This window comes from Oreochromis aureus, linkage group 5 (assembly GCF_013358895.1).
Source record: "Oreochromis aureus strain Israel breed Guangdong linkage group 5, ZZ_aureus, whole genome shotgun sequence".
Lineage (NCBI taxonomy): Eukaryota > Metazoa > Chordata > Actinopteri > Cichliformes > Cichlidae > Oreochromis > Oreochromis aureus.
This window is the reverse complement of record NC_052946.1, coordinates 16363477-16382802: the sequence shown is the minus strand read 5'-3', so window position 1 is coordinate 16382802 and position 19326 is coordinate 16363477. Positions and strand designations below refer to the sequence as shown.

Below are 19326 nucleotides of genomic sequence, written 5' to 3'. Positions count from 1 at the left end.
TACTTTAATAATATAACAGATGTCTCTTTAGAGTTGCTTTCACGATATGTAAAAGCTGCTATCGTTTGCCATTAAAAGGAATAGAGCACTGAATACATCACATCCTGCAGTGCTGCAGTATACGTGAGGAACCATAGACTGCACTGTCAACATGCTGATGCACTAACCTCAAACGTGACCCATATACATCACTTACCAGCAGCAACACTGCTGTATCTTAACTTACCGTAACTCCAACTAGCCAGCCTCACCCTCAATGGCATATGCACACTTGCACGCATGCAAAAGTAATCTCACTTAGTCACACACATTTAGAACAAAACTGACAGGCAGACTAAAACCACTCTGTCATAATGAAGGAAGCACAAAGTCATGGGGAGCAATTGCAGATTGGTTTGGGAAGGGGTGGTGGTGAAAGCATCATACAACAGTCAATGATCTGAACTGCAAATAAAGAAGAAGAAACTGTACACAGACACCTTCTGTGTACTGTAGTATCTTTGATTGTTTTCAAAGTGAAGCATCTACAAAACAACCTCACAAGCATCAGTGAGGTTCCTGACCTGACTCAGGACTGCACTGAAACTACTCTAGGACATTTCGTCAGTCAGTTGCTGACTCAACGTGGGATGAATAGTATCAATTTAGCAATGACAGTACCTTGCAAAAAGATATCATTCATAACTTTGTTCTAACAGGGCATTGGTATTTTTTTGACCTGTGCAAAAAGCAGTTTGTCAGCAGTGTTGTGGTCAGTGTTTTTTATTAATTTCGATTTTTTTAAAGATGCTTGCAGATTCACACTTCAGTCCCCCCCTCCCCTCCCCCCAAAGAGCTCTGGAATCGGTTCCACGTAAACCGATTAAGATCACATCTGGTTGTTATGTAATGAGTGGACTTTCAGACAGCAGTAGCTTCAAAGCAGGCTGAGAAAAACTGAAGAATCATTTTCACAAGTATCACCCTGGTACTCTTTTACACTAAATATTCACATCCACTTAAAGCATGGCGTTGAGCAGAATGCAACATCTCTGAATATTGTACAGGGATGCTCACAAACAGCAGGTCACAATAAAGAAAGCAATTAAAATATCTGTTCCTTGGGCAAATGAAATACGGCTGTGTGGAATCTTTGAAAATTAAGTTTGGTGGTGTTTTCAGTGAATATAACATTTTCACAGATGCATGCGTGTCTGATTTTGTTGACGGAAATATAACAAACAAAAAAAGTCTTTCACTCATCTGTTTCATAGATCACGTGTATAGGAAAGTAACAAACAGTGCACACAGACGCATGTGTTTCGCAACCTGGAAAAAAAAACATTTATTCAGAGGTTTCGGTACTCGATCACGAGGCAATTAATCAAAGGGAAGGTACCTCTTATAAGAGTGGCTCTAAGGCTGCAAGTGCATATTGAAAGTTGAGGCATTTTGCAGCTACACTATATGGACAAAAAGGGGCACCTTCACAGGTGGTTTTATGACATCCCATCCTAAATGCGTAGGCAGCGCAACTATGATGTCTTCTGCTCTTCTGGGAAGACTTTCTATGACACTTTGGAACGTGTCTCTGGGAATGATTGCCCACCACCTGACAGTGGTGTTGGACAAGAGGCTTGACTTGCAATTTCTGTTCTATATTTTCTCAAAGGTGAATTTGATGGGGTTAAGGGAGGTCAGGGTTCTGTACAGGCCAGTCAGATTCTTCCACACCAAACTCATCCAGCGAAGCCTTTATGGACGTCTTTGCACACAGAGTGAATCAGTAGAGCTCGTGACTTCTGTGCAATCTGAGCTTCAGCCCCCTCTGGATTCTTTACGTGGTCTGCTACTTTTGGCTGAGTTGCTTCCATCTTGCAGCAATACCACTTACAGCTGATGGTGGAATACTACTGAGGTGGGAAAAGTTTCACAAAGTGACATGTTGCAATAGTAGCATCCTATTGCAGTACCAAACTTGAATTCGGTGAGCTCTTTATAACGATCCATTCTTTCACGCATCATTGTAAAGGTTAGATTTTAAACTACTATGATAATGGGACAACTTGAAATTCAACAGTTAAGTCCATATAGTCAAGTTTGACTGGGAAATACTTTTTCTATTAATTTTAAAAAAAAAAAAATGTCTGTTTAGAAATCATGAAGCTATGTGAGGAAACAAAAGCATCTCCAAGAAGAAAAGGAAACAGCAGTCAGATGTCAACTAGACCAGCTATGATTCATTATTTAGAATAATTAAGATTCATCGTGTTTGCAAAGAATATTTTTACACACACGCATCAAATTTAGATCCTTCAGGGATACTGACACCCTTTAGGTATAACGTGGCACACTCAATTATGAGTCATTATGAGTTTTCAATACATCAAACTTGGAAAAAAAACCAGGTCATTAGCCCACCTTGGCATGACACGATGAGTAAAGCACCGTGCATGACACGTCACTTTGTAGGCACAGTACGGATATTCTTCCTGGCAACCTTTCCTGCATCGTTCACTGGAAAGACATCGGTGTGAGCTCTGATCATGTTGTGACAGATTTTGCAAACACAACAATATTAACAGAAGTCCCCCGCGTATTGCACAACTGGGTACTTGTTGAAAAAAGACATAACCATATTAGGTTACATCCTTCAAATGACAAAAGTGCCACACACAAAAAGCCTGTTATTGTCACAGTACTATCCTATCTGACTATAACTACTCACTGCATAACTGCATATAAGATAAATATCACAGTGTTTCATGGCAGAATATTAGCACAAAAAACTGTTAATAATAACAACTATTGTTATGACTTATTATCATTATTATTGATATTAATGAGGCATCTGATAGCTCCCAAATTCATTTTGTAGCACCACAATGAGCCTAAACATGCAGCCTGATTCGCAGAGAACAATCTTGAAAAACAATCCAGCAACAGGCGGTCCGACTGCCATCAGCTCAGATCTCAGCACCACAGTCTGAGAATTACAGAGGAGCCACTGAGAGCCTAAATTCATAAGCTGTTCTCCAAAATAATTTATTTATTAAAGCTTGAAACCAAGGAAAAAGCAGCTTTTCTTAAACAAAAAAAAGAAAGAAAAAGAAAAAAAGATTTGGGTAGTGACTGAGAAATCAAAAACCACCCATTGTATTATTTCTAGAAAGGCCCCTCACTTTGCTTTCCAGTATCTATAACTTGCACTATACTACACTTCCTTGTGCAACTCAGCTTTAAAGATCAAAACATGCGTTTCTCCAAGAAGCACGCCTTTGTTACAGGGACCTAAAGAAAATTTATCAGAAAAACACAATCAAAGCGACCGCACTAACCACAACATGCACGCTGGGCTGCTCTTGACAGTAAGATGATGTGGATTTCCATCACATGTGAAAGATAAGCCACTGTACATGCTAAACTGACAAAACAAGGATTTCCATTTCATGTCTGGTTTACTCTGTGCTGCGGGTTTCTTGCTGAGGTAATGTGCCGCATCTACGGCTCTACTGTCTACAGCAGGTCAAGTCAGAGCCGGCACGTACGAGAGGATGTGTGTGTGTGTGTGAGAATCAGGATGGCATGCCACTTCAAAGAACTCTGAGCTGTGTGTCACCAGCTCAGCTGAGAAGTCTCCATCCTCTACATTTCCCCACACCTTTTAAAAACGGTGAACACAACAATAACATATTGGAGGCCAATCTGCTGACAGTTTCCAGACCAGGAAAAATTATTTAATCACTTGTTTTTAAATTGATGAGGGGGAAAAAACAAGCATCTAAACCAACTTCCTCTGATCACATTTATCACAAATCACATCAGCTGCTGAGAATATTACTTTAGAAAACATGTACATATAGTGATGACATTTTACAGTGCTGCTCATCTCTACCCACCCAGACCGCAGAAAGAGACCAGGGACCCATCTTTTGTGAAAAGCATGCTGAGTGGGCGCCCTAAGGTTTTGATGCATTTGTAGTGAGGGGGTAGAATCTCCACAGGACTACTATCACGAGGGACTCCCCTTGGGCCCAATTTACCCCCTCTCTCACTTACCTGGCAGAGACACACGTCTTACAGAGATGACTGTGGGTTTCGTCACACTCAGAGCTGGAAGCTCAAAGTCTACAGTTGCCTTGCACCTGAACCATATGCACTAGCGGGAAACTGCTCTAAACACCCCACTGTTGGCAAATGTCTGTGTTGACTCAATGCCACTGTGCTGTTTTGCTACGCAAATGCGTATATTCCAGGAGTCACTCATTCTAGCAGGGATGATACAAACTGGTCACGAGTTGAGTCTGTGCACTTCGGCTGAAAGCCACAAATCCCAAATCGACACAAGAACCTGAATCATAACCGGACAAGTGTTTCAGTTGAAAAATTCCCTGAATGTGGAGGCATAGGTCAAATATGAGGAAGATATTTTATATATATATATTCCCCCTATTTATTGAATTTCACAAAATTTCAGTTATGCAACAAAACAAACTTGAAGTGAAAGACTTTCGGTTTTACTTTGAGGGCACCGGAAGGGGGTTTTAGAGCTCAAAGTCTCGGTTTTGTGATTAGATCTTGATTAAATACATACTATACAGTAACACAGGCATTCACACGCAGATCCCGATTTTTAAAAAAAAGAGAGATAAGAGAAAGTTTGTGTTTTAAGGGGTTTTTTTTAATCCAAAGCTGAAGCAGACAAATGTACGGCAGCTGAACAGATTCCAAGACATCTGTGTTTCCACTACAAAAATGTGTTGGGAGGGACAAAAAATAAAAAATAAACATTGTCACAAACATTTCATGAACATTTTTCCCCATAAGAAATTTCTAGGTGCAATGCGACTGATAAAGTGGATGTGATCTTACAAAGTGAAGTGGCCTAAACTGACAAAATTATACAATAATATTCCCATGATTCCCAAAGTGAGCTGGGAAGTGTCCTGTTGCATTAACAAAACACTACAGAAGGAGAGACCATTATACTTTGTCTAAATGTGATGACAGCTTGCTGGTGGTAAGTCAGACTGTGCTCAAGGATGAGGAGCAGCTATTACGTACTTTGCAACCTATCAGTTTCCGAGGAATTGTGAAAAAATGACGGATGATAATGGAACTGCACTAGATTAGTCATGTTGAGAATATCCTGACTGACACCTGGTGCAACCAACAGTAACTGGAAATGACCAGTGTGCACTCTGTACTCCCAAGGGGATGCTACTGCTTACATAAAAACACAGGGAACACTCCCTACAGTTGCTCAACATCTCTTCAACACATCTGAAAACAGAAATCACTCGTAATTTGATTACAAAAAACATCTGCATAGCATTAACCTGAAATATAATCTGGCAACGTTTTAAATTCTGAAGCAAAACATTGGTAAAAGCTTGAACCAAATGTTAAGTACGAGTTAAAAGCCATTTGCTGATTTAGCAGTACTCATTAAGGCCTATGCTAAAACGTTCATAGAATTCATAAAAAGTACAGTATAGGCTGCCTCCAACTCTCCTATGAGCTACATGCAGGAGAAAGACGGGCCAGTTTCTGTATTTTAATCTGGCTTCCCTCTCTGCCCTAAAATTGTGTACCTGAAAAACAAGCGTAGATAAAGATAGGAGAGAGGGGCCACGAGTGAGGTGCTCTGTCAGAACGGCCCCTGTGTGAGTGCATAGGCCTGTGTTCAACATTCACAAAGACAAACTGAACCTGACACACACTCCGAGTCCCGGGAATCAGCAGCTTACTTCCAGCTGATTCCAACAATCGAGGACAGAGTCTTTACATTCCACTTGTCAGTTCAAAATACATCTGCTTATTTTGCATGTAAGAAAAACTAAACCTTCCCTTGTGTGTCTGTGTTTTTTTGTTTTTCCATTTTTGGGATTTAGCCATCAGAGTTAACATTCAAAGGTTTGGGGCTGGAGCAGGCTTGTGGGGGGGGTGTAAAATAACTACTGCTAATGCTAAGGCGTACATCTCCTATTCCAACATTCGAGCCCCTGTGAGTACACAACCTGATATTTAGGAAAGAAGAGGCGAGAGGATGTGTCAGTTCCCCATTCTCCCCTTTTCTAAATTTCATAATCTCTTCAGTGGTGTAAAAACACAGATCAACATCCCCTCTGCTATTGCAGAGCGATGAGTTGTTAAAATGGTAGCGTAATAAAAACAAACACTCTTACAAAACATTACAATTTGTCATGAAAAATAAAACACTGAGGAAAAAAAAAAAGAAAAAATCCATGCAACCCGACTCACGTGTCGACAAATTATTGCTTCCTTTTCACAACCTGTGTTTGTATGTGCAGGCAGGCATGCATGCATCTTTCAGTGAGCAGCAGGTGTAGCCACGGCGTTGTTTGCCTTCTTCCTCCTTTTCATTAGCAGTGGATTGGTCGAGTCCTCAATGGTCTTAATTCTGATTTGCTCGTAGTCGACCCTCATTGTTGCCAAGGCACTAGTCATTTCTTCCTGTTAAATTGAGAAACAAAACAAGGCCATTAGTTTTATTTACTTATCAAAATCTGTGGTTTTAATGGGAGACATAAATTTAAACTATTTGGTTTATCAAATAAGCAAAGCGGGTGCCAGAGCCTGGCATGCACCTGATGTGAAGTCACTACTGGGAGGTTTTCATTTTTAAATCCAACACAGACAAAATACCCTCACACCAGATTTTGATATTTCCATCCATTCAAATTACCAGAGACCAACGAGCTACTGATACTTCATCTGTTTTACTTGGTAAGCCTGTTGCAAACACACTCAAGTAGAAATAATAGATTAACAAACAAAAATCATGATGTGATTCCAAAAGTTTATTTTTTTTCCTTTTAGGTAGACTGCTTGGTTTCCACACACTGCTCTAGATCCACACGCTGGGTTGGTATAGTTGCTCACAGTCTCAATGACAACATTGCAATTTGTTTCTTGTAAAAGTTTCTGTTCACATGAATGAAAACTAATGTGATTAATATAACCATTTTCACCAGACACTGTGTTAGAGGAAGAGAAGAAGAAGAAAAAAAAAAAATACAGTTCCACTGAAGCTTGTGGTTACACCGGTTCAGGTAGCACAGATGTTCCAGTATATTAGCTGCAAGCATTCCCAATGCAACACATGAAGTAGTCGTAACCTTTTGCTTACACAAGAAACTTGCAGTTTGTGTTTTCGGATTCATAAATGAATGATGAAAAAAATACAACTTTCCATGTTAATTCTGGATTCTGATATCCATGAGCTATTTAAAATGTTTGCTTGGAACGTAATTTATTTTTGCACGGAAAAAAAATCCCCAAAAACTCAAATGTAAATGGATTTTTGCACCTATCAAACAACTGAAACCGCAACAGGTGGTAGGTGTCAACTTTCACATTAAGTAATTTTTCTGTTTGACTATTTGTCACCATAAAAGCTGACAACATATGGATGGTGCAAAGATAAGCAGGCATCTTTTACCTTGACTTCCTCCCATGCGTCCTTCTCTTCCATCAGAACCCGGCTGGTGTGAAGGGGGGTCTGGGGAACCTCCATTGATTGCTTTAGGACGACACACAGGGGCAAATTCATTCTTACTTAAATATATAGATTATGATGAAAAACACTCATGATTTTAACCAAAGGGGGAAAAAAAAAAGATTAAATAAATAAAATTTAGTAAGCTGTTTAAGCAGAAGTTAACTTGCGTGCTTACATTGATCCAGGGATGATTCATGAACTCTGTGATGGTCAACCTTTGGGTGGGCTCAGTCTTTAGAAGAGTCATAATCAGCTGTTTCGCTGCAAAAATAATTTATTATATTAATAAAAATAAAAGAGACATTTGTATGAAACCACCCTTTGTATGCATTTACAAATCTGATTTAAGGAACTGAATCAAAAAGAATGTTTTATAGACAATTATGTCACAGTGAAGTTGAGACTTAAAATCCAAAATAACTCCAACACTGTATCCAATTGGAGATTTGAGTAATGTGATCTCAGCGACCTTTGACTTTCAAACCTAATTAGCATTTTGAATGTCTGTTTGTTCCAGATGTAATGATATAATCACAATTCAGGGAGAGTCCATAGTATCCCATATTTGAAAACTTTTCCAAATTATTCATGTTCTTAACCAGGCTACGCCCTGGACAAGTCACCAGTCCAAATTGTTAATTTAAAATCACCAATAACTTGTGTCAGCAAGCCAGAGTGCCCAGAGGAAACCCAGGCACAGAGACGACATGCAAACTCTACACAGCAAAGACCCAGGCAACCACAAGGTTCAAATCTTTTTAATGTGGTACAATAGTGCTAAGCACCTCTGTTGCCTATTTCCTAAATTAGGTTATGTGAATTGAAAAAAAAAAAAAAAAAGTGTGTAAGATTTGGTATGATGGTAATACTTTGGCTGCCTCAACCAAAACACTGTAAACACTAGAGTTCATCTTTCTTTGATATACTGCTTTGTCTGTTTTGTGGTTAAAAAGAAAAAAAACCCACTCTGAAGTAGACGACTTTATCGACAGTAAATACTGCACTGCTTCTTGAGTAATGCATTACAGTAAGTACAACCCATCAGTCGACACAACTTCCACAAAAACTAGAGTCATTTTAGAAGGTATAGAGCAACACCAGCTTGCATTTTCTCTTTTAAACAAAAATCCATCACAGAATAAACGCATCACTTTCAATTGTAGAAAATGTGAACGACAGGATGTGAAACACATCAAGTTTCTATTTCTTGATAATAAAGTAAAGACCAGTCTGATTGTCATATTTAGGTGAAATCTTTTATAAAGACTTGAAAGTGATACTATTTTGAAATTTCTTGTTTAGAAATAAGGCATCTCCATAGCTCCATTTTACATATAGATACACCACCAGTCACAAGTTTGGACACCGTCTCATTTAATGTTTTTTTTTTCTTTATTTTTACTACTTTCTACAGTAGATACATACTGAAGACATTAAATATATGAAACAAAATACATGGAATTTTGTAACAAAGAAAACATTGCTGAATAACTCTAAATATGTCTTTTAGTTTAGATTCTTGAAAATAGTGACCCTTTGCTTTGTTGATAGTGCTACAAACTCTTGGCCTTCTCTCAATGAGCTTTATGATGTTGTCACGTGAAATGGTTTTCACTTCACATGCGTGCCTTGTTGGGGTTCTTGCCTTCTTAATGGGCTCGGGACCCTCAGCTGTGTTGCGCAGTCAAGGTTTGTACACAGCTGAGAGCCCTATCTGACAACTGTTAGAATTCATATTAAGAACCAATCAGCTACGTAAAGACAGTCCATCATCACTTAAAGAACTGAAGGTCAGTCAGTCTGGAAAATTGCTACAATTTTGAATGTGTCCCTAAGTGCAGTCGCAAAAACCATCAAGCGCTAGAGTGAAAGTGGCTTGCATGAGGAGCGCTCCAGGAAAGGAAGACCAAGGGTGACCTCTGCTGCTGAGCATAAAGTCGTCCGAGTCACCAGCCTCAGAAATTCCAAGTTAACAGCACCTCAAATTAGAGCCCAGATAAATGCCACACAGAGTTCCAGTTGCAGACATACCTCTACATCAACTGTTTAGAGGAGACTGTGCGAATCAGGCCTTTATGGTCAAGAAACTACTACTTTAAAAAAAAAGAAAAAAGAAAAAAAAAAGCAACAAGCAGAAGAAATTTGTTTGGGCAAAGAAACAACAGGAATGGACATTAGACTAGTGGAAATCCATGCTTTAGTCCAAATTTGATATCTTTGGATCTACTTGCCATGTCTTTGTGTGCAGAAAAGGTGAACAGATGTCTCTACATCCATGGTTCCCACCGTGAAGCATGAAGGAGGAGGTGTGATGGTGGGGGTTCTCTGCTGGTGACACTGTTGGGGATTTATTCAAAATTGAAGGCACACACTGAAGCAGCATGGCTACCACTGCATCCTCCAGCAACATGCCATCCCATCCCATCGGGTTTGCGTTTAGTAGGACCATCATTTATTTTTCTATCAGAAGGAGAGTGATGGAGTGCTGCGCCAAATGGCCTGGCTAGAAAGTCACCTGACCTAAACCTAGTTGAGATGGTTTGGGATAAGATGGACCACAAAGTGAAGGGAAAAACAAGTGCTCAGCATATCTGGGAACTCCTTCAAGACTGTTGGAAAACCATTTCAGGCGATGACCTCATGAAGCTCATCAAGAGAATACCAAGAGGTGTGCAAAACAGTAATCAAAGCAAAGGGTGGATATTTTGAATAATGTAAAATATAAAACATGTTTTGAGTTATTTCACATTTTTGTGTTCACTACATAATTCCATATGTGTTCATTCATAGTTTTGATACCTTCAGTCAGAATCTACAATGTAAAAATAAAGAAAAACCATTTAATGAGAAGGTGTGTCCAAACCTTTGACTGGTAGAGGAAATATTACAAACCCATATACAGTTAAATTAGTTTCTATGTTGCATTAGCAAAGTCTATTTTTATGATCTTACCTTCCTCTGATACATCACACCATTCAGGGTTGGGAAACTCATATTGACCATTTCTGATCCTCTTCTTCATCCCAGGAGAGATGGCTAGACCATGGTTAGAATAAAACGGAGGATATCCACACAACCTGTGGAAGTTGTAAAGCATCATTATACGCTTTCGTATTGAATGTGACATCTATAACACAAGGATTAGAGGGAGGAAAAAACAAGAACTTACAAGATATACATAATGACACCCAACGACCACATGTCACATGACTTGTCATATTTCTCTGGGCCGAGAACCTCTGGAGCTGTACGCCATAAGGAAGAAAAGAAGGAAAAGGCAAGAGAGGGATGTTTTTAAATAGTTATCAATGAGAGCAGCTGTAACGTAGTAATAAACACAAACAGGTTCTTACCAACATAGTAGGGCGTGTAGCAAGGAGTAGCTAAAGAGTTAAGTGAGGTGGTCTCCTTGGCAAAACCAAAGTCTGTGAGCTTGAGCAGGGCACGGGGTCTCTTTGAGGAATACAGTAAATTCTCTGGCTGCAAGGAGTATTCAGGAATCCAGCAAAAAGATAAGATTACAACATTAGTAACTTTAAGTCATCCTCAGTTTAAAGAAAAATCAAGTTTATTTCTTATGAATAAGTACGATAAGCCAATGCAAAGAACATGTACCTTGACATCTCTGTGGGCGATGTTGATTGCGTGTAGAAATTGGATAGCCTCACCTATGCTCTTCATGATGTGAGAAGCCTCTGAAGTGATGAGACAATTCAGTTTTTTAACAGATTTTAAGTGACTGTGACAGCAAATGTCAAGCGTCACAAATGGAGACTGTGGCATGTATTTAGCTGGTATCAGAATGCTTATGTCTTTATGATGAATCAAATCTTCTATATCACAGGTGTTGAACTCCAGGCCTCGAGGGCCGGTGTCCTGCAGGTTTTAGATGTGTCCTTGATCCAACGCAGCTGATTTAAATGGCTAAATTACCTCTTCAACATGTCTTAAAGTTCTCCAGAGGCCTGGTAATGAACTAATCATTTGATTCAGGTGTGTTGAAACAGGGTGAAATCTAAAACCTGCAGGACACCGGCCCTCGAGGCCTGGAGTTCGACACCCCTGCTCTACATAATCACATCATAAAGCATTGTAAGAAATGCTGGGGTTTGTAGGGCAATATAGGTTTATTACCCCTCTCTGTGAAGGCCTGGTCTCCTCTGGACTGGATTCGATTAAAAAGCTCGCCACCATCCATGCTAAAAAAGAAAAAGAAAAAAAAAGCCTTATGTCAGTAAATACACATGCTTTACAGTGTTTGATTCCAGGTTATTGCATGTACAGCGTGATACCCTGCCAGATGTCCAAACAATCAATGGCTTGTTGCAATGATACCAATAGAGACAGACAGGAAATTGCTCTCACTGGGACAAAATTAAAATGAGAGAAAAACTCTGGTAAATTAACTGATGTGCGAAACACATTAAAACACATGTCCTCTGAAACATGTGGGGGGGTAGCACAAAAGCTAAAATAGCTGTCAGGATGTGGGGTTTGGTGTGTGCCCTAGTTGTAGGAAATACAGCACACCATTCGAGCCGTTTCAAAGCAAAGAGGATGCTCTCTTCCTCTGCCTTGTAGAGGTGGTCTGCGGTCTGTTGGTTGACCAACAAAAGTGTGCGAAACCAATAAAATGACTTTTTCTCACACCTTTTGCAAACTAACCTAATCTGCCATCTGTAAGGTATTTAAATCTTACAGTTACTTCCTTCTTCCATGAATGTAACTAGTTCATCTTGTATACCACAAAGTGTGCACGGCAACAATTCAAATTTGCATGTTTTTTTTTTAAGTTAGTTCAAGTAAATTTACGATAAAAATTACTACTATTTTACTGGCAATCTACTAGGTCCAGCCAGTGTGTGAAAGGCACAGAAGTAGGTTGCTATGGTCTTTTACACACTTTTAGTATGACTAACAGACAGATTGCTGGTTGATTGATCTTCTGCTTCCCTGTGTTGCGCAAACGTTTTAAAGACTGCTCTAAACAGAATGTTAATGTGTTCAACACAGCTGTCAACCTTGAGGTCTTTAAATGCCCCCTTTATGCTTCCAAAACTTGTTATGCAGAGTATTTTTATGTATGAGCCATCTTGAAAGTACCTATATTTATATTGTAGTCAGATTTAATAAAATACTGCTTACACAAGCATGGCCCCTCATCACATTATGATAACACGGAACACCCCCACAGTAATTTACCAATGAGGCGCAGACATATGCATGTGAAAGACTTGAAGAAAAGGTCAAGGATGTAAGCAGATGCTGACCACTGGTAAACTAATGAATGTTAGCCTGAATTCAAATGAGTATGAGAAACTCGCACTTAGCATGCTTGATGTTAAGTTTCATTTAATCTCGTCACACACGGTATGACTGTGAGAGTTTCAGGTAGAATCATCAACGTCAATTTTGTATCCGAGTGTGTCTAATGGTATATGGCAGTGTGCGTACGTATAGCAAGCAAGCAAGATCCGGGGACGCCACGGGACAAGGCTTCTAAACCACAGCACACTTCGAACTTCTTTAAATTAATCATTCACATTTTGCATACTGAGAAATGGGCAGCAGTTTGATTGAACTCATTTTGATTAAAAAAAAAGTGTGAGAGATCAACGTGTTAAACTGCCAGTTCTGAGGTAATCCAGCCATTATTCAAACTTATCTTATACTTGTGCACTGCAAGCGGTAGGGTTCATCAATGTAAATGCATCTATTGAAGCATCTGTTCTGCTGAGAATTCACACTTCTTTTAATATTTTCAAAAGCTCAAAGGAATTGCACACATTTTACACCATAACAGCAGCAAACTGTAAAACACTTGTACATTTTAAGCTACAGTCTTTCACATGTACATATGGAGGGTACAGTGTTATAAAACTGGATTTTTTAAGCTGATTTTTCTCAATGAATATATCATAAAGGCAGGTTTGTATTTGCTCTAAGGAACTAAAACTCTAATAACAGAGTGTAATATTAAGAACAAAGTTTCTAGCAATCAGCAGTGGTAGTTGCAGCTGTGGTTAGCACTCTGAAATTAAAGAAATCCCATAACCACAATGCCATACGGTTCAAACCACCAAGTTTGCGCTGAAGGTTGTATAAATACATGTTTATCCAGCAGTTCCAGACAGACTTCCGCTTCCAATTTGTCATGCAGGAGAGATGACCAGCACCAAATTTCCAAAATTATGTTGCGGACCTGACATATTCACATGTTGGGTTTTTACACAACACAGGAGAAAACAAAAATGTAGGTCATCACACTGACTCAGTTACTCAGCATATCTATGTGTGTTTCTCTCTGTCCACAGGTGATTTTCTAGGAATCATTTAGCTTCATCAGAAAACTTCATTGGCGTTTCATGCCTAGCACATTTTCTCAAGGAAATGAGTCAGCCATTTTTTCGCATGTCAGTGTGTAGGCAGATCGGTCCACTAACGCCGACGACTACAAATTGGAACCGCAAACCTAATGAGTGCACGTGTTTGAAGTTGGTAGTGGGGGATGGGGGGATGGTGGTTTAAAATGCTTCAAAGTGGAAATACAAACGCAAGGAAATTGTACCAATGTCATTTAGAAGAAATGGGTCACTTCTAAGGTTGTACACAAATGATTTACAATAACTAACCTGACAGAAATTTGCTTAGAGCAACAGAAGGGTCGAGATGAGTATCACTTCACCTTTGTTCTAGGTAATCTTACCTTACCTGCCTTTCAGATTCTAGAAACTAAAAACTATATAGCAACAAATGAAAATTTCACTTGATTTATGGTTTGGCATAATAGCCCATAGACAAGAAATACTTAACCTCCTAGGTCCTGGCGTCCACATATGTGGACATCACATTTTGGGTTGTCTAGACCAAAATACTAAATTTTGCTCTACAAGGGCCTCATATCCACTTACGAGGACATTATACTGCCACTGTTCTACTGAAATTTTAAACAAATATCCCCATATGTGGATCTCATTTTTCTCAGAAACAAAAATTGGGTAAAAAAAAAAAAAAAAAAACAACAACAAAAAAAAAAAATCTGGTAATTCTTTGTTTTTACATTCATCGGGTCCCTATATGTCCAAATATCAAAGAGAAATTAAAAATGCATGCCATGGAAGAGTTCAGGTCTTAGGAGGTTAAAGATGAATGGGCTTTTGGATGGATTTTAAAACAAAGAAATTTAAGTTTAAGATGAAAGTAAACAAGATGCTCACCAACACTCTGATTGTTCCCAACAAATCCTGTCAATCCTGTCACATATCGAACACATTGTTATCGATCTAATTTAAGCTTGCTTACAACCTTTTGAAAAGTTTATACTTTCTCCCACCATCCATCCATCCATCCATTCGCTTCCGCTTATCCTTTTCAGGGTCGCGGGGGGCGCTGGAGCCTATCCCAGCTGTCATAGGGCGAGAGGCGGGGTACGCCCTGGACAGGTCGCCAGTCTGTCGCAGGGCTAACACACAGGGACAGACAACCATTCGCACTCACATTCACTCGCACATTTACACCTAGTGGCAATTTGGATTATCCAATTAACCTATCCCCACAAGCTGCATGTCTTTGGACGGTGGGAGGAAGCCGGAGTACCCGGAGAGAACCCACGCAAACACGGGGAGAACATGCAAACTCCACACAGAAAGACCCCGGCCTGATGGTGGAATTGAACTCAGGACCTTCTTGCTGTGCGGCAACAGTGCTAACCACCGTGCCACCGTGCTGCCCTTTCTCCCACCATTTAAGCATTTTTTTTAAATGAAGAAATAATAAAGAAGAAAGTATCATTAATGAAAAATGTAATCCATAAGTACTTGCTCTTTAATAAAGTATTAACTTTAATTTACCTCTACCTAATCCTCAGTTTTGCATTTGAGCACAATGGCAGCCACCGACTGTGTCCAGGGTCCTGGGTCAGCCCTTTTGCATTCAAGACAACACTGTTAAATACTAGAAGTTCCCCCAAACTTTGAGCTTGATTTGTGCTTATATTGTTCATTCTTCACAGTTCAGTCTTTTAGGTTATGTTCTAATTGTTCTTCAGAAAAGGGTAAGTGCATTCAGAGTGCATCAGGAAGTTACCTTTCTTCAATGACCAGTGAAAGTGTAAAATATGCTTGCCTACTGCTCTGCAGGCAGCTAGCTAGCTAGCTAGCCAGCACCAAAGATCCTTATTCAAAGTAATATTCAGAGAATGTATGACTATGTCAAGCGGTTAGATGCTCATTCTGCATGATCGGGCAGGTCGAGGGGGAACCAAGTCGACTGGGAAATGCATGGGTTCTTCCACCTTACAATTTGATTTTGACTCTGAAGGGGAAGCCCCTCAAAAAAGTATCCAGAGAGTTATGCGTTTTCCAGCTCTTAGCCAGAGCACTATCAAATTCAAATCAAATTACTGTCCTGTTGCAGTCTTCTGAAAAGCTACAGTAAAACCCATGAATACCTGTTTGTTTGTCTGTGTGCTCCGAGTTCAATAGTTTCTTGTACACTTGTGCATACAATGACAATGACGCTCATCTAATCTTAGCTGGCATCATGCTTGCATCTTTAGCAGTAATAACATAATTTTCTGCATGACTCCAATCTTACAGAAAACAATTTAGTATGATATTGAGGAACACATTGTTGTTGAGGAACGTCTTTACAGGGTTGCTTCAGTTCATTGAGGTTTGTGGGTATTGTGTTTATGCACAGTTCTCTTAAGGTAAAGCCAAAGCATTTCAATCATACAGAGGTCCTGACTTTCACTGGGACGTTGTAACACTATTTTCCTCCCAAGAGTTTCTGCTGTAGATTTGCTACGATACTTGGGGCCATTTTTTTCTTGCATGACTCAATCTGAGCAGATGATCACACATTTGGGTGCCACAGTAGCATGGTGGTGACTCTATGTCTTAACTTAAATCTGAGCAGGTTTATTTCAATATAAAATAATACAACTGAAAAACAGTTTGTCCAAAAGTACTCAGGCAAGTAATTTTGCATCAGTACATTTTTAAAAAGACAGTGAAGACAGAGAAATGGGATATTTAGCTAATATAAACAAAACTGAAGGCAGACGCACAAGGATCAACTGAATGTGGCTGCAATAAAGGCCTGGGAAAGCATCTCAAGGGAAACACAGCATTTAGTCATGCCCATGAGTTCTGAACTTGAAGAATGAGAAAAAGCATTACTAAAATCCAATTATTAAAATGAACCTCAAATTCAGAATTTTATTAGTTTGTTCATTGAGTCTCTGACTTTTTTGATAATGTATGCAAACTGCTGTATATCAAACTGTCAGTGGAACAATTTTGACTGATTCAAAATCCACTTGGACAGTGTACAGAGTCAAATCTGTAAAGCCCGTGTCACTGTCTAACAACTTATAGACCCAATTGCATGTTTTCAGTGAAAGAAAAAAAAAAAAAAAAGCACCCCAAAACTGCATACTCACCATTCCATAACAATAAGCAGACACTTTTTGCCCTGATAGAGGTTCTCATAAACATCGATGATACGCACAATGTGGTCACAAGGTGATGCCCTCCAGTGAAGCTCCACTTCCCTGCGGGCTTTGGCGCAATCCTGTAGCATCTGAGTAGAACAACAGAGAGAGACATGGAGGTTAATAAAAATCTAAAATGTACAATATAAAAGAAATTAACAGGCTTTAGGAAGAAAATGAAGTCCATGTTATATTAAAATTATCAGGTGTATCTTAAAGTTTGTTTGTTTTTGTTTTTTAATTGGAGTAGAGATTAAAAAGTTTGAATTTGCAGACCAACCAATGATTGATTGATTGATATACCTTTATTAGTCCCACAAGGGGGAAATTGCCTCCAATTCACACCAATAACCAACCATTAAGAGTGCAGTGCTGCCATCAGGCGACAAAAATCATGAAGTATGCCATTTTTCATTCATGTGAAAGTGGCACCCTCTGTTGGTTACACCCGGTCAATGCACCATTCAACATTATAAGCCACTGAAACAATATACAGTAAATGCAATGGACTGGAATCTATAACATACCTAGGTGTCTCATTCAGCCAGTCATACACAATCATGCAGTGCCTTTAACTCTACCTAAGCACTTTGCTTAACATTCAAAGACACTCCGATGGATTCATGGAGGGCAGCTCGGGGTTCAGGAAAATGCCCAAGGATAGTTCAACACATGGACAGGAGGAGCTAGGCATCAATCAGCTGACCTTGGTAAACGCCATGCTCAGGCACACTCAGCTGGTATGTAATATTCTGTTTATTTTATTATTTATTACTGCTACATTATGATCACATGTAATTAAACTTAAATTTACACATGTAATTAACACTAAGTTAAAGGAAAGGGTCAGGGTGTTATGACCCTGCCCATTGTAAATAACACATTAAAACGCCTACGAGATTGACACAGGAAACCAGCTGACTCTGTTACACTAGTAAAAATAGTTCCTTAGACAAATATGGACCTGAAGGTCTAAAATATAAGCTCCTGCCTTTCTTAAATAGCAAATAAAGGAAAATAGATTAAGTATACCAAGCAGGAAAACATTAACTACACTTTTCATAATGTCTCTAAAGACTTGTTTGTTTTTTAACTCAGTTGCACTGCTGATAGAAGTGTGTGACTACATGTTTTTATTTACAAATTTAATTAAAAGATAATTAATGTAGCCCCACAACCTTAAAATATCTTTGTCAGTCCACGGAAAGAATTCTGCCATGTAGCTTAGCCAATGAGCCGCCGCCTGTTTATTTTGTTGTGTATTACATTCCAACTCTACCCACATACACACACAAACACAATTAGTGGGCTTAGTTCCAGCTGGAGTGTCCAGTCTGTTGGCTGAGCATCATTAGATTTACATATCTACATGATAACCTCGTTCCCTTGAAATACCAGGTCACACAAGAAATTAAACAGCGTGTTAAAAAACAGTTTCAGTCATATCATCTACACCCTACCTTTAGAAAGCATTCTGTCCTTATCTTACAATTAAAGTAAATTCTTATCTGCTTTATGTACAAACTTTCTTCAACCTTTAGTCAGACCATCAGTAACATCAATCTAAATAATGTTTTATCTGGACTGGAGTTCAAAAACAGCATTAGCATTAAATGGTGCTAGGTGGTGATTTGTTGAAAAATCTAAGGGTATATTTAAAAACCACAATTTTAAAATGTCAAAATACACCTAACCATGTACAGGCTATTAGACTAATGTCAGTGACAGTGCTGCATCAGATGATCTGGCCTTCATAATTGTCTAACTTAACCCAAACTGAGACGGTTAGGTTGAACTGGACTATGCTGACCACATGAGGGAACCACCTAAAGGAATTTGGAAAGAAATTCCAGGCAACTATCATGAAGCTGGCAATGAGAATGCTAAGTATGCACGAGCTCGTTATCAGTATAAGCGGCAGCTGTGCGAGGAATTGAAAATTCCACTTTTCCACTACACTTTTTGACTTCCTACCCATATCCAAATGCTTTATGTTTTGGTTTTGATGTCACCACTGCTTTCCAGTGGGAAAAGTGGGAAAAACAAAAAAGTCACTGTGTCAAAACCTTTCACTGGAATGTCCCTGCATGGTACAAAACAGATGAATTGTTAAGGTGAGAATCAAATGTCTTAGGGCTCACTGACCATTAAAAAGTGACAGTGTTACCCAGGAGGAGTTAGTATGGCGTGATGTATGAGTCCACTTTATCTCAACACTGAACTCACAGCACAGTTCAACCACCCTTTCTAACAGAACAAACAAGGGTGGATCTTACTTCCTTCGTCAAAAAAGGAACAAGTCTATGGATACACAGGCATGAAGGGA

General features: G+C 39.2%; 1 protein-coding gene across 1 annotated transcript in view; it reads right to left on the bottom strand.

The window, feature by feature from the left end:
* Positions 1-4638: 4638 nt before the first annotated feature.
* The window catches only part of mapkapk2a (MAPK activated protein kinase 2a), a 30380-nt gene continuing 15692 nt past the window's right edge, over positions 4639-19326 (bottom strand). The window contains exons 2-10 of the mRNA XM_031747757.2: positions 16950-17089; positions 11639-11703; positions 11120-11199; positions 10858-10984; positions 10674-10749; positions 10457-10581; positions 7680-7765; positions 7445-7525; positions 4639-6456 (exon numbers count right to left, since the gene is read on the bottom strand). Coding sequence (XP_031603617.1) covers positions 6313-6456; positions 7445-7525; positions 7680-7765; positions 10457-10581; positions 10674-10749; positions 10858-10984; positions 11120-11199; positions 11639-11703; positions 16950-17089 — 924 coding nt within the window. The 3' untranslated portion in view covers positions 4639-6312. The remainder of the gene's footprint in view (positions 6457-7444; positions 7526-7679; positions 7766-10456; positions 10582-10673; positions 10750-10857; positions 10985-11119; positions 11200-11638; positions 11704-16949; positions 17090-19326) is intronic.